We start from the raw sequence: 15,641 nt of genomic DNA, 5'->3' as shown, positions 1-15,641 counted from the left end.
GTCGCCCTGAGTGACGTCAGCGGGCTCCTCGATGCGATGAGTTGAGCCCCGGCTCGCGCAGCAGCTCGCTGACTTGAACCTCCTGCCTCGTTTGACTCGCTGGTCGCCTGGTTCTTCTCTTGAACCTCAACGGGGACGCTTGGTTCCTTCCGCAGCTCACGGACTAGGCACCTCCACGACACGTCGGTCGCCTGGCTCCTTCAGCTCCTCGCCGACTTAAGCCCCCTACGTCCCGTTGACAATGACCAGCAGTCTCATGAAGCTTTCAATGTCGCTCTATGACGCTGACGTTCCTCCTTTAGGACGTACCGCTCTGCAGCTTGTCCACCGACTTGATCTTCCGCCCCTCCGTCAGATACCTCGAGCAGAAAGACGTAGCAAATCCTGTCGACTGCGCCAGTTGGATTCCCTCTTGATCTCGTAGAGGGAAATTTAGTTAAAGATGATTGTTGTAGGATTCTTGACGTCTTGAAGATTCGAATTGCTCAATCACATTGCAAGATGACACTTTAGGAGAGGTTAAACTTTTTATAACAATTAAAAGCACAAAGGAAGATACAAGCAAGGAGAAAACATATTTACACTTGACTGGCTCGCAGTTCTAGGTGACGAAACCAGCCCTCGGTCCTGCCGAAGCAGCGGGTTTTAAATCCCATGTCCCCGCCCTCGGTGGGAGAATAACCAATCAAGTACTATACAAACATCCACCCAATAACTTATTGGGGAAAGGAAAATACCACCAATCAGCAATTGGGGAAAGAATAACACAACCAATGAATGATTGGGGAAAGAAGGTAACTCATCGCGACACTGTACACATATGCACACTTTCCACCATCACGATTTCGGATAATTATGCTTTCCCGCTGCGAGCTTCGCGAACACTCGCTTTCCCAACGTCCGGTTGCCGCCAAGTTCGAGGAACGCCATTTCAACTCATCTGTTTCTCGTCGTCGCTCCTCATGCCTGCAGCTAGCGTGACAATAGGTCAAAGCACGCCGCTGGAGACATGGCACAAAGCCACGCACTGGGACGCGGGTTTGCCTCGCCGTACACACGTGCACACAGGATGCCACCTAACGACTCCGTCCATGAGGGGAGTTTGACGTCTCCTGTAAACCCCCGCCATTCGGCGCCTCCCTTCTCCCGCTGGGTTCACTGACCCCTTTCTGTGCGGTTGTGCGGAGGGCCCAAGAAAAGCACATAATGGGCATTCCACTACGCGACCGGATGCGGTAAACAAACTACAGCACCGCGAACTTCACTGGGTTTAACGTCCCAAAGCGACTCAGGCTATGAGAGACGCCGTAGTGGAGGGCTCCGGAAATTTCGACCACCTGGGGTTCTTTAAGGTGCACTGACATCGCACAGTACACGGGCCTCTAGAATTTCTCCTCCAAAGAAATTCAACCGCCGCGGCCGGGATCGAACCCGCGTCTTTCGGGTCAGCAGCCGAGCACCATAACCACTGAGCCACCGCGGCGGCTACTACTAAAAGTGTATGGCCATAAACTATACATTGTCTATAGACTATCTATAGGGTTTGTCTGCAGCAAGTCCATAGACTTCACAGACAAAAGTGTACGAACAGTCTGTAGACTGTCAAAAGAAATTTTGGTAAAGGGTATCATTTCATTTCAAGTAGCCCGAAGAGACGGCAGCTTTGACGGCAGAAACTGCGGTTTGGCAAGCCAGTCACATCGTCGATGGTCGCTTGTTCGTGGCATTTCCAGGGAGAAGACTTCTTTTTTCCAGGTGTGAGTTAGGTGCCGTTACACCTTTCCTTGGTTTTAATTGAACGGCTGCGGTGATAATTGTGGCTGGTCACTGTAACTGCGGCCGCAATCCAACCGCAATGCTCGGAAAACTGTACCTTGTCGTAACCCAAGCTTTAACTAAAGCGCTGGCATTTTATTTTTCCCTTCAGCATTTTAAATTTTTTCATTGGTGCTTGTTCATACTGAACGCTCGTGTTTCACGATCCCCAATACGAAACTTCACAGCGAAGAGACCAGAGCGGCGAGAGCCGAGCCTATTCGAAGACATATGAGCTGGCGGGCATGAAAAAAGACAGTAAAGCGGCGAGAAAGGCAGAGTTGACTTGCCGGCAGGGCTGGTTGTTTACACACTGGACCCGATCGGTAAATTTCACTTCATCAGTTTCACTCTCATGAATTTGAGTGCCAGCAAGTGAAAGCAAGAACATGAGACCGCGTGCACTACTCGCTCCGTAGCGCCTGCGAGGGTACGCCGCGACTCATTGGACACCTTCAGCATACCGTGTACCGAGCTACCACTACCATTACCGGAGCACTGGCAGCCTGCGCACCGTCAGTGTGCATGCGCAGATCACCGTGTGGGGCGCCACGTACCCGGCAACTGCGCGGACGCCTGTCACATCGAGACCAATCAACGCGTGCGCACTGGCGGTGGGCGGACACCTGGTACTCCGGTAACGGCAACGCAGGACGCAGTAGGCTAAAGGTGTCGATTGGTATCGAGTTCACGTCGCGATGTACAGACGTGAGTTGGAGCTCTCGATCTGTACTTTGACGAGCAAACGAAGTGCAAAATTAGAGCGAACACTGTCTCAAGGTCAACGCTCGCGCTGAAGCGAAGCTGCGTATATACAAGCAAAGAACGAGAACACTTCCCTTAGCAAAATAATGGAAAAAGAATAGTCGTGTCCCTGTAGTGCAACTCCGCCAGCTGTGTACCGGTGACCCCCTTGTGTCGCCTCGCCCACTGCCGTGCGGATGTCGCTCGCTCGGGGTTGGTTCGCTCAGTGACGGGCGCGGCGAGGGACAGCGCTTCCTTTCGTGCCGTATGCACAACATTCTTGGACCAAAAAAAATTGAATATTGGAATATTGTAATGGTTAATTTTTCGCATGTGTCGCAAAATCTTTTTTAAAGTCCATCGGTCGCATCGAGCAGTGGAGGCGGCCGTAGAAAACCCATGGGGAACGCTCTTGACGATCGCAAAAACATTGACAGCAAAAAAAAATGCACCTGCTGACTGGAGATCTGCGGCTATATGAAACGGTACAGTGAAATCTTACAATATATGAAAAAATTCGTTCATAAGCTCTTTCCCGCTGAAGAATGGTTTTGTCCAGAGTTGGTGGGCATGGCTCCGGAAATAGGTCATCGTCGCGGACCCTGTTTACTGCTTTCATCGACTTGTAATCGGGGATGCCATTTTAACCATTTTCAGTGTGTTTCCTACTGAAGCCCCGCAGAATATCGCCGTAAATAGGTTTCGTTTATTGGTTTACTGGGGCTTAACGTCCCAAAGTGACTCAGGCTATGAGGGACGCCGTAGTCAAGGGCTGCGGAAATTTCGACCACCTGGGGTTCTTTAACGTGCACTGACATCGCACAGTGCACGGACCTCTAAAATTTCGCCTCCATCGAAATTCGACCGCCGCGGCCGGGATCGAACCCGCGTCTTTCGGATCAGCAGCCGAGCCCCACAACCACTAAGCCACCGCGGCGGCCTCAATGCCATAAATAGTTTTCATGTAAACAGTTTCCACCAATCGACAATGGGATTTTGCGCATGCGCAGATTGGTCGTGCGTAAGGCGTTCATGGTGCGGTATGCGTTCATGAAACGAGCGATTTTCTCTGTCGCCCTGATTCACTGTTGGTGGCTCGTCCTGATTGATACTACCCGGTATCTGGCCTCTTTGCAAAGTACCTGCCACTTGCATACTATTGCATGAGACTCGTAAGGGGCCATTACCTGGTCGTAAGTAGTAATGGCGCCGGCAAGGAGGGGGTCGCAGTCTCTGTACCAGTATAACATGGCCACGGCTCCAAGTATCACCAGGGCAAAGAATGAGAGGACGCTGGATGCGCCGGCGACGGCAACCCTGTTTAGCAAAACAGGGTTATATCAAACCAAGGTGTTATAGCAAAATAAGCAAAACAAAACTACCTGAGATTTTTCATATGTCGAAAAAAGAAAACGCGTGAAAAAAAGTTAGAGATCACTGCGGCGATCCGCATTGGGGGAAAACGAAAGCACTGACTCCTGTTCCCCACTTGTCGCCACTTTTTGCTTCACTTGGGACTCTGCCTCGCTGTGCTTCACTTGGAAATGGTCTACTCTTTTTTAGCCTTTCTTTTTCGTTTTAAAGTATTTCGACATCCGAGGCTGTTTTGACGTCCTCCCACTATATCGACGTCCATGGCTATTTTTAGGACTAATTGACTTTTCGCCTCTAATTACTCCATATCAACCATAGCTTTTTTGTTTGATCTCACCTTTTAGACCATTTTGAAACGTTCATCCGGCTTGGTTGCGTGTTTTCCCACAATGTAAAAGTTTGCTGTTTTTGTTAGTGTTCATTTTTCCTTTGCGATGATGCCTTATGTTTTAACTTTTTTGCTACACTTATTTGTTAAAATGTATCGCGATTACTTATATGATTGTACCTCCCCCCCCCCCCCCATGTAATACTCTCTTCTGGAAGGCCTTTAGGGGTAGCTTGAATAAATAAATAAATTTTGACGTTCAAAGATGTTTTGACGTCCACCCGCTATATATACTAACGTGGCTATTTCGACGGCTTATTGATGTTTGCCTCTAATTAATTAACCGATTGCCCCATATAAACACAATTAGGCGCGCAGCGTCATTTTGTCATCCTCTATCTTATAAATAATTATTTTACACCTATCTATTTATCGAACACCGCAAGGCCTGCAGACATCTTTTGCGTCCACTTTCATCTGACACGAAACAGTAAACATTGCTAAATAATGCTTTCGCATTAATTAAGAAGGGTCATACGTGCCATTGTGCCTGTCGCAACGTCTTCGCTGCCATGAACCTCTGCACCGGCATCTGGTCGAATCCTACGCGCACGAGACAGAAAGGCAGCGTCCCAGCCAGGCCACTCCAAACGTTCTCGTCACTGGTCAGGTCGAATTCGGTTCTGCGTGTTAAGGTAAAGGTAAATAGTCAGAAGGGGCGGCAGTTGATGTGAGATTAGGCATACCCAGCAATTCTGGAAAAAAGCATTTTTTAACGGGGAAATGTTTATGAGCGCATATATTGTAAGATTTCACTTTAACTATCAATACATCTGCAGATACATCGTCGGCAGGTTTGCCTTTTTTTGTATTCACGATTTTGCTATCGTCAAAACCGTTCCCCATTTTTTTTTTCTATGGGAGAATTAACTGCTCGATTATAGTGATGGAAACACTATCACACAGCACAATATACTAGGGTGGGTTAAATATCCTCCAGTCGATACATCCCTAAACAAGAGCCAAGCCGCCACTTAGCGTCGCCTGCAAACCAACTCGCTTCCAAGTCCGGTGTCGTGTCGCCTCTACTACCCGACTCAGTACTCTAGCCAGTGCAAACAATGTAGGGCCAGAGCTAATCTCAACCACATCTTCTGGGAATGCTATCAGGCTCCCTCTGAGGGAAGAAGAACAAAATATTTGTACCAATGGGAGGTCTGACTCCTCAGCTGCGATCCTCAGATTGAACTGAAGGTCGTGCAAGTGCCCGATGTCGCCGCTAGGGTCCCAGGACTGCTGGTTGCCTTCTAGGCTAAAACCTTCCCTACATCTGGTGGACAAATAAAGTTCGGCAATGCAAATCGGGAGGGGCCCAAGAAATTTTTTTTTGTACAGGGGGAAGGGGGCGGGGGAGGGCTGAAGGGGATGGTCAGAGAAACATTTGAGAGAGCTGCGGGGGGGGGGGGGGGGGGGGCATGCCTTTTCCCTTCTTAGACACGTGCCTGGCAATAACCCGTTAGCCCTACTATCGCGTCATATCCTTAAGGGGAGCTTAAGTGTGTTTTCTCTTTTCCAACCTTTTCCAACCCAACTTTTCCAACTTTTCCAACCCAACTTTTCTGCCTATCGAAACCTTTCGCCTTTTCCCGGTAGGTGTCGAAAAGCATTACAAGGATGTGGTCGCGATCGTACAATTCTGCGCTGCAGGCATAGAGAGGTCACGTGATGTTTTTTGTTTTATTTATTTATTTATTTCATAAATACTGCCGACTGCCCTTCGGCGGTCAAGGCAGGAGTGCGCAAAGATAAAAAAAAATTACAAAGTAGTAACAACAAAATAACAGCAAGAAGAAAGGGCGATTACAGTACGAGGACAAAATTCAATAAGACCAACGGGAAGCAAAAAAAGTACAGGCAAATCATCCGACGTCAAACAGACTAAGTGAACAGAATAAAAACAAGAGAAACCGAAATACACTGTGTACTAGACGCGCTACTGCGATACATGAGCCGAAACAGCAGACAAGAAAGATTCTGAAGATACCAGGTTGGTGATATCGCTTGACAGTCGGTTCCATTCGGAAATGGTGCGTGGAAAGAAGGAACAAGAATATGCTTTTGTTCGGCATCGTGGCATCAAGATAGTCCTTTCGTGTTTGTTACGGGTGGGGCGTGTTGTGTGGAATTGCACGTATTGTTGCACGGCTTGTCGCGATAACGTCAGCTAGGGCAGCCCTATCCCACGTCGCAGCTCGTGGCATTTATTTATTGCTCGTGGCAATTATTTATATTGCATTTTTTCTTGGCTTCACATAATAAATGCAATCTTACAGGTAACGAAAGGTTGATAACGGCTCGCACGGGAAGATTCTCACCTCAACATGGAGTCTGTGACGTTGAAATCGCTGAGGGGCCTCAGCGGCGGGTCAACGCTGCGCGAGTCGTAGATTATTTTCCCGATGATGATTATGGGTGACGCAAGCATCACCACAGCCTGGACGCAGTCCGCCCACACGACGCTGCGCAGGCCTCCCTGTGGGGCGGAAAAAAGTTTGCAGACGATCACTGTAGCCGGTAATGCGAAATTTGAGCGCAGCTCTTCACACGGCACCTGCCACCGCTGGTAGGTGGCGTGTTACGCTGCTAGCCACCGTCCGGGATTTTCCCATGGCAGCCACCTTCCGGGTATCCATTCCTCCGCTGTCGCCTTGGCAGGTGGCAGGTGGCGTTTCGCTCTGCCACTGCCTGTCACGGTTGTGAGGTGGCGAGTTACGCCTACGACGACCACGACTACACCAACGCCACACCGACGACGCGACGGCTACGCCAGCGCCAGCGCCGGCGATGACTACGACGCGAATCCTCGAACGGGCGCCGAACAGCTGCGCTCTAAAAGCGTATGTGCATAGAAAACAGGAATATGAAACATAGCCTATTGAACTGCAGTCGTCACTTGAACTTTTCATTCTCTGGTTAAGGAAGCAACATTCGATCCACAGCAATACATTACAAAAGTCATTCCGACCAGAGTGTTAACCATATGCAGTTCACTGTCAAAAAAACTACAGAGAGTTTACTACATTCGAATCAGTGCGGAAGCACGGATTTGTGCTACGCAGAAGACGACGGGGAGCAGGCAGTGCCGCTGGAGGGAGCAGATGGAAGTTGATCAAGACGACCCTCTGGAATGCACAGTTTGACACGAGGCGTGTTCGGCTGCAGATCTTAATTTAGATAAATTCGAGGGATTTTAGTTGGCTCATTGGGGTGTGAGGTCAAGTTGTTTTGGTGGCGTACGCTGGGACTTCGGCGCCTTTTAATACCGAGGGGTTCCTCTGGAGCAAACTGTGACGCAACAATAGAATCTACTAGATGGATGTACGGTCCCCGGACCAGGACGAATTTTTCTTTAAGTACGAAGTTTCTGAGAAAGCTGTATTGTATTCCTGTGTAGTCGTATGGCTGCGCTCGGGTGGATGTCAATGAGTAATTACTCCCTTATTATAAATTTGACAGTCTTGCTAGGCTATCAACCTCCGGATTAGTGCTTTCGCCCTGATAGCTTGCATGGACGGGCACGATGTGAGGGGTGTTTTCACAGTCAGCGATCCTTCCTGAGGAACTGAATGTATAGTGTGTGTAACTGTTAATGCAGGGCACAAACAAAGAGGCTATTGTTAAAAAAAAAAGACGCTGTATTGCCTTGCTTTGAGATAGCGCCGACGCATACGGGCTCGAGCTGGTTGTCTTCCAGGAGAGGCAAAGGCCAGACAGCTGTTTTCGTTTCTCTCCGTGTTCTGCGACAGTTTGTTATCAGGAGATGGAAACTACCCGACCGCTTCGTAGATGCCAAGCCCAAGGCTGCTACCTGTTCATCAATACGGTATTGTGGCATTAGAGATAGGAACATAAGATATAAAAAAAGCTCCTGTTTGTAAAATGAAAATGTTATGGCGCTAGTTTTACTTTCAGTACATGACTCGGAAACCCATACCCAACAGCCTTGATGCCTTAGGAAGCATAAGAGGGTTCTCACACAGCTTCCACCCTCGAAGTTCGATGACGTTCTACGTCACATCAGCGGTAACTCAGGACGTGCTACGTCCGCTGCTTAAGAACGTGGGTGGCGCTGGTGAACACTCCCAAGGTTATTTTATTTGTAAACATAAATACCCCCGAAAGCAGAAGGTTTGACAGCCGTCGCCGTAGCTCAGCGGTAGAGCACCGGACGCGTAATTCGGAGGTCGTGGGTTCGGATCCCACCGGCGGCATGTGGTTGTTTTTTCTTCTGCTTTTCTAATCAATTAGCTTTAAGCGATAACATATTCAGTAATATAAATATATCAACACCACAAAATAAATAAATTAATTAAAAATCCCCTGTTCCCCTTGGTTTCTGTGGCTGTTGGCTTCTCATATTTATAACGAGCCCCTCATTCCCCTTTCCTTGTCTGCTTAATTGCTTAACGAGGGCCTCGGTTCTGGCAGCCTTGATGCCTTAGGAAGCATAAGAGGGTTCTCACACAGCTTCCACCCTCGCCGTTCGATGACGTTCTACGTCACATCAGCGGTAACTCAGGACGTGCTACGTCCGCCGCTTAAGAACGTGGGTGGCGCTGGTGAACACTCCCAAGGTTAGTTTATTTGTAAACATAAATACCCCCGAAAGCAGAGGGTTTGACAGCCGTCGCCGTAGCTCAGCGGTAGAGCACCGGACGCGTAATTCGGAGGTCGTGGGTTCGGATCCCACCGGCGGCATGTGGTTGTTTTTTCTTCTGCTTTTCTAATCAATTAGCTTTAAGCGATAACATATTCAGTATTATGAATATATCAACACCACAAAATAAATAAATTAATTAAAAATCCCCCGTTCCCCTTGGTTTCTGTGGCTGTTGGCTTCTCTCAAATTCTGGACAAAAGCCTTTTAGAACGAGAAAGAGTTTATGAACGCAATTTTTTAATGTATTGTAAGATTTCACTAAAAAAATAATATATCTGCAGATCTCCTATCGGCAGGCTTCCATTTTTTGATATTAACCTTTTTGCTATCGTCAAAAGCGTTCCCCATTGCTTTTTTATGGCAGTATTAACTGCTTGATGCGAACGATGGAAAAGTTTAAAAGAAAAACTTTGCTGCAGATCGAAAGAATGCGCCATTACATGCAATATTTTCATAACAGTATCAATAGCAATAACACTACCACTACTAATAAAACTACCAATAACACTAAATATTTAACATTTTTGTCCCGCAATATTGGACATGGATGTTTCCGAGCACAGTCGTAAATATTTAGATTCCTTTCTTCATGAAATTTGGGATGAAAAATGTTGAAAGTGTCGTTACCAGAGCTGTGTAAATAGTTCCGGCGAGACCGATGGCTATGTTCGAGTACAGGAGTGGCACTGGAAACACTGAAAAACAGAAACGGCAAAGAGGCAATAAGGAAACACTTGGAATCACTGAGGAGCAGGAAAAGACTGTCAGATGTGGTAGTAATTAAAAAACGACATGAAAAAAAAAGGCGACAGTCGAGAGGGCCGCTAGTTCTCTGCCGGAGCCACAATCTCCCGCATTGCGAGCGACCGGTGATTCCAACGGAGCATAACCTGCGCATCTGGGAAGCCCAAGCTTTGCTGAGGTGCGTCAGAAGGCTTACAGCGACAGATGTCAAATCAAACACAACCTAGGTCAAATACCACAACATTACAGCAATCGTTTTTCCTAAAGACCCCCCGCGACTGGAATGACCTCCCGACTGAAGTGGCCGCCATCACAAACCATCAACTATTCAAGTCCGCCATCGAGGAAGTTCGTGCATCAGTGTAACTATGCATTGCCCTCCATTGTAAAAAATGTATAGTTAGATTTGTTGTGTTATCTCCACGCCCTCATATAATGTACTACAAGGGATCTTTAAAGAGTAATAAACAAAACTAAAAAAACCCTATATAGCACTAACAATCGTAATACGACTTAAAATCCAGAAACGTTTGTATGTGTTTAATAACCAAACAATTAATCTTTATTTTGGATTGCCCAAAAACAACCCTGAGGCCATTTGGCTGGTAGAGCACACAGCAGAGAAATTATTCTCCAAAAAATAAGAAAAAAACATTCAGTAACAATAACAACAATCACAAAAACAGTAATATTAAATTGAAGGCAGTGTTACGAAAATGAGATGCTTAATTCAATGACAGCTGGTAGAATATACTGGGGCCGGCAGTCGAAAACGCCTGTCCCGCTACAAACTTAAATTAGCCAATATGGGATTAAAAAGGGAGTAAGTTATCTTCTAGGCCACTTCTTTTTAAGGGCAGGGTATTCTGACCAAGGCGTGGGGGTAGATTTTCATCACTAAAAATACGGAATACCTACGGCTGGTAACGAACGGAAACGTATTCTCTCTTTAAAACATGGAATGTTTTGGTAGTTACGAAAACTTTAACTGTCTTTTAAGTTTTTTCAATGCGCTAATCTCGAAACCTCTGGTGACGCGCTTAAATGCTTCCTCCCATTGTTTGAGCAATGTAATCAGTGCATAAAGTTACCATGTTTGATGTAGGAATATGGCCTAGGCCGCCAAGAGGAAAGATTCCTTATATTTAGTGATCGAAATTTATCCAGGCACTTTGTCAACATACCCTGCTCCTAAAACGTAGTGCGCTAATGGACATCATAGTCGTTTTTTATATATAAAAAAACTCTTATACAGGCTAATCCGGGTTTAGAGTGTAACCAACCGGGCTGTTTCGGTGTCCCTTGAGAAACGGCTTGTTTCCAGCCTGTGCTTTCGCTTGGCTCCGACGTGTAATTTTTTTCTGTTCGCGTTGCTTGCATTGTGAGGTGTTTACGACGAAGCCGCCTTGTCGGCGGCGCGCACTGTGGTGTCCTGAATCTTGGGGCCATGCGTAATTCTGTGCTGCGCGAAGTGCGGTGTCTTGAAAGGGTCGCCCATTCTTTCCCAGTGTTCAGTAACTGCCCAAGCAAAACAGGTAACCAACCCAATATAAGAAAGGGATGGTTTCACTCTTCTCCTTTGTATAGGACCACTATTACCAATATATTACCAATATCGGGCAGATTGCCTGTGTTGCTTAAGTAGTAACACTCGTTCAGCGGCATGGTTTGTTATCGCCGGTGGCTGCCAGGCGCCGAACGTGCCGCATTACACGTCCGGCATTTCTGTGCATTAATGCCGATCCTTAGTATGAGAGCTTGGCAAATAGGCGTGGCTAGGTAGAGGCTGCCCCAAGCAGCACGATTAATCGACCCAGTATTGGAAACGTACAGGAAAAGACCGGTCCAACAAAGGCCCAAAGTGAAACCATCCATTTGCAGTATTGGGTCGATAACATGTGCTGTTGGTGCCGGGCGTGGACGAACGAGGCATTACTCTGATCGCTTCGGCGCCCTGCACATCATCATCATCATAATTTATTTCACCCTTAAAGGCCCCTGGGGGGTATTACATAAGGGGAGGGAAAGTAGTACATTCAACATGACTCACATTGATGGGGAGAAAAAAAGGAATCAATAAAAAAAAACAGACAACAAAAGCATAAATCGAAATAAAGTCACGAAAGGGAACTGAAACAATTCATACAGCAAGATAAGACATCTGATGTTCTTTAAACCTTACTGGATCGCATTCAGTGACAACAGATTCTGGAAGCCGATTCCAGTCTTGAATAGCAGCTGGCAAAAAAGATTTGTTAAATGCATTAGTTGATCCGTGTAAACGTTGGATGCTCATGGAGTTGAATAAACGGGATGACGTGCGCACAGGAAGGACTAGAAGGGACTCACGTAGGTTAGGAAAGTTGTGATATAATTTGTGCAATAAACACAAGCGAGAAACTTGGCGTCTAAGGGCTAGTGGGCTGATAGCAATGGATGACTTGATAGCGGTAATGCTGTGGTGAAAATCGTAATCTGAAGTAATAAAGTAATCAATCAAAGTAATCAAAGTAATTAAGTAATCAAGTAATCAATCTGCTTTTCCCACTCCAACAGACGGGGGTGGTCCATGCACTTCTGCCGCTTTTGATGTCTATTATTGCACATAAAGATCTCGTAAACTGGAGAGTTCAGCATGTAATAAGCGAGGGAATTTTTTCTCCTGAGGTTTCACTGCCAAACAGGCTACCGGAGTGGCTAGTACGGGACTGACGACTGATGTCGGCAGGAAAGACATGTTTTCGTGTCCCAGGCTGATAAGAGGGCGAAAAATATAACCCCGTCTGACACTGTACACTCCGTGTAAGGTCCGAAGTTGGTCCACATTGTCAACTTGTTTTCAGAGAAGTTCTCCCGCCTACCGCGATGAACTGTCCGACCATCAAAGGCGCAGAACACGTCTGTGCGAAATTCTGTCGCTCTGGCACGAGCGACCGTCCTGTGACTTTTTTTCATTTCCGTCACTTTTTAAATTGCATGCCGAGCTGTGTACTCGAAAAAGGATCACTGCGATTTTTTTCTTTTTCGCTGTTAGCGGTCATGTTAAACGAGGCGCCAGGGTGAACGAGCACAGGTGTGCGACGTGCTTAGTAAAGGTTCGGCGCGGGCGCAAAGTACGCTGCAGTCTCGTCGCATATCCAGAAACCTAGGCGGCCGCTGCCTGAACCATCAACTGAGAAAAAAAAAAAAAAAACACTAGGTCCTGGAAACGAAGCTCGCAGAGGGAGACGTGAACGTAGCATAAACACGGTAACAGGGAACAAACATGAACGACGCAGGCTGTTTCTGGGAAGGGATTTTGTCCGTAATTTACGACGGAAGACTTATCTGGATCGAGAGAGGGCTCATGTTTGTAGTGAGTTTTTATGCCAAGCTAGGAGATCGGCCTTAATTAAAAAGGAATCCACGTGACGTTCGCGCGGCATGCATGAACGACCTCTTCGATCAACTATAGGGACTTGCAAAGGGTCTGCTGCCCTTCACCCCTTTTTTCGTCATTCAGTGGAGCAGCTCTCCAAATGTAGTACTGGTGGTGGTGGTGTGACACTTTTATTAAAACAGCCTTTCTGTTAGATAGGTCCTGGGCCAAGGCGACGAGGGCGCGTTGCAGTTTTAGATCCAGGGAGGCGAGCCAGGTGGGCCACGGTGGGGGTGGGGGTTAAGGATAGGCAGGGGACTGGAAGGCTGCGTGCCACTGTGTGAGGCAGTGTTCTATGTCTGCATATGTGTGAGGAGAATTTGGGCATTGAGGCGTGGAAGTGTGCCGGTACAGATAAAGTTTGGCTGGTGTACGTAGGAGATTAGACTGTATTCGGCGAAGAATGCGAGCTTCACGGATCGGGGTGTGACGGTGGTAAATCAGCTAAGTCCAATTTTTGCTGCCTGTAGTATTCGTCGACAGTATGTCTGTAAGCCCTGACCGCCTGCTGCGTCGGTGGGCTCATCCATTGGATCCTCGGCGCAGTTTCGCAGGCAAGCTGGTGAGCCAGCTCATTGCCGGGAATGCCCATGTGATTAGGGACCGACCGAAGGGTCACCGGTCGTGGGCTTGACTCTATGAGGGTGGCATCTAAGGACGATCGGGTAGGGAAGGGAAGGGGGAGGGCTCTTTCGTGAAAGGCACGCAGAGCTGCCTGTGAGTTTGTATAGACAACGTATGCGGGGGGGGGGGGGGGGGGGTAGGGTGGCAAAATGTGTGATGGCATCGACGATCCCGTGTATTTCTAGGGCGAGAGTGGAGGGTGGGGAGGTCTATGGACCGGTTGTGTGAGTGCTGGTTGTAGAGAGGTAAGAGTGGAGGAAGAAGGCTGCTGTGAAGCCCGCGGTTTCCATGAGACAGGCGTCTGTGTAGGCCACCGCCGCAGCGTTCAAGGGTGGCTTGTGGTTGTACGCGTATGCTTGGCGGCGGCCTGCATGTGTGCGTGCGGACATGTTGCGTGGAATGGGTGCGAGGCGGAGGTTAGGGGGATAGATCAGAGACTGCGGTGGGTCTGGGAAACAGATAGGTGCGTAGGGAGTCTGGGATAGTATCCACCGCCCAGCTGGTGAGCTGGACAGGAGGATGACTTGTCTCTCCCGGTGCAGGTTAAGGAGGGAATGTAGCAATGAGATTGCAATTTTTCACCGAAGAGTGAGTCCGAAAAAACATTTCCTCGAAAACTACAGCGCAACAGTGTACCACCACTTCAACAGCAGTATATCGCGGCAAGCATGTTCCGTTTCTTTTCCAAGTAGCACAGGTAATCGGCTCCAATATTGGCAATGGCTGGCATTACTAGTCATCCAAATGACCGGAGTGTATCTGCCCTCGCTTCGGCGAGCGCGGCTTCGGCCGCTTATCTGTTTTTTCAGCGTCCGCTCCGGCGGACGCAGTTGTTGCTGCGGCGCGCGTCTTTTCTTTCCTTTTTCTCTTTCCTCTGATCTTTTAACTCTCCTCTATCTGCACGTGGCAGCGGTGGTGGCTTGGCTCTAGCCAGTAAGCAGGCCCGTGCAATTTCCTTTTCATCCTTCTCTCAGTCACAACAACAACAACCGGAGTGAAACCATCCCTTTCCGATATTGGGCCGATTGACTGTTATGCCTGGGTTTTTATATTTAACTGCCAGAAAGTGGCGAATTTACCAGTGATATAATTAAATTCAGCTCTTGAATGTAATTTTGATCGCATATCAGAAGCGATTCAAATGTATCCAAATGTAGGACAGTGCCTTAGTTTGTTGTTGCTGTTGCGACTGAAGGAAGGATGAAAGGAAAAGGGCACGGGCCTGCCCACTGGCTCGGGCTGAGCCACAATTACTGCCGTGTGCAGATAGAAAGAGGAGAGGGGAAAGATTGAAAGAACAGAGGCGCGTCGCAACAGCCGCGTCCGTCGAAGCGACTACACCGGCTACGACAAATACTCCAGTCCTCCCCTTGATCCGCTTCATTTAAGATGAGGTTCTGGCGGAGTTTAACCTCTAGACTTCGCCGCCGCGGTGGCTCAGCGGTTATGGTGCTCGGCTGCGGACCCAAAAGACGCGGGTTCGATCCCGGCCGCGGCGGCTAGAATTTCTTTGGAGGAGAAATTCTAGAGGCCCATGTACTGTGCGATGTCAGTGCACGTTAAAGAACCCCAGGTGGTCGAAATTTCCAGAGCCCTCCACTACGGCGTCTCTCATAGCCTTAGTCGCTTTGGGACGTTAAACCCCATAAACTAAAACTAACCCCTAGACTTCGAACACTTTTAAACAAAGAGAACCTGATTGCTATACCGTCACAGAAGAAAGTCTGTAAAGCTTATCAAGCAAAAAGCATCCAGTACGAAGTGCTACAGTTGTTTTATTTTCAGATGACTACAGTCAGGTACAACTCAAGAACGGAGAGGCAAAAAAGACACCTGAAAGGAGGCCGTCTAGCCCATGACGTCCTCTGAAAACA

At 47.9% G+C, this 15,641-nt stretch overlaps 1 protein-coding gene across 1 annotated transcript in view; it reads right to left on the bottom strand.

The window, feature by feature from the left end:
* Nucleotides 1-15,641, bottom strand: part of LOC149347130 (sodium-coupled monocarboxylate transporter 1-like) — a 96,045-nt gene that overhangs the window by 53,509 nt on the left and 26,895 nt on the right. Inside the window, exons 5-8 of the mRNA XM_089586893.1 lie at nucleotides 9,609-9,676; nucleotides 6,637-6,794; nucleotides 4,804-4,944; nucleotides 3,747-3,876 (exon numbers count right to left, since the gene is read on the bottom strand). Of these exons, the coding sequence (XP_089443019.1) occupies nucleotides 3,747-3,876; nucleotides 4,804-4,944; nucleotides 6,637-6,794; nucleotides 9,609-9,676 (497 nt within the window). The remainder of the gene's footprint in view (nucleotides 1-3,746; nucleotides 3,877-4,803; nucleotides 4,945-6,636; nucleotides 6,795-9,608; nucleotides 9,677-15,641) is intronic.

Source organism: Amblyomma mixtum, chromosome 4 (assembly GCF_055824585.1).
Source record: "Amblyomma mixtum isolate Tamu chromosome 4, ASM5582458v1, whole genome shotgun sequence".
NCBI classification, from domain to species: domain Eukaryota; kingdom Metazoa; phylum Arthropoda; class Arachnida; order Ixodida; family Ixodidae; genus Amblyomma; species Amblyomma mixtum.
Note: the sequence above shows the minus strand (reverse complement) of the source record. Positions and strands in the feature narration are given on the sequence as shown.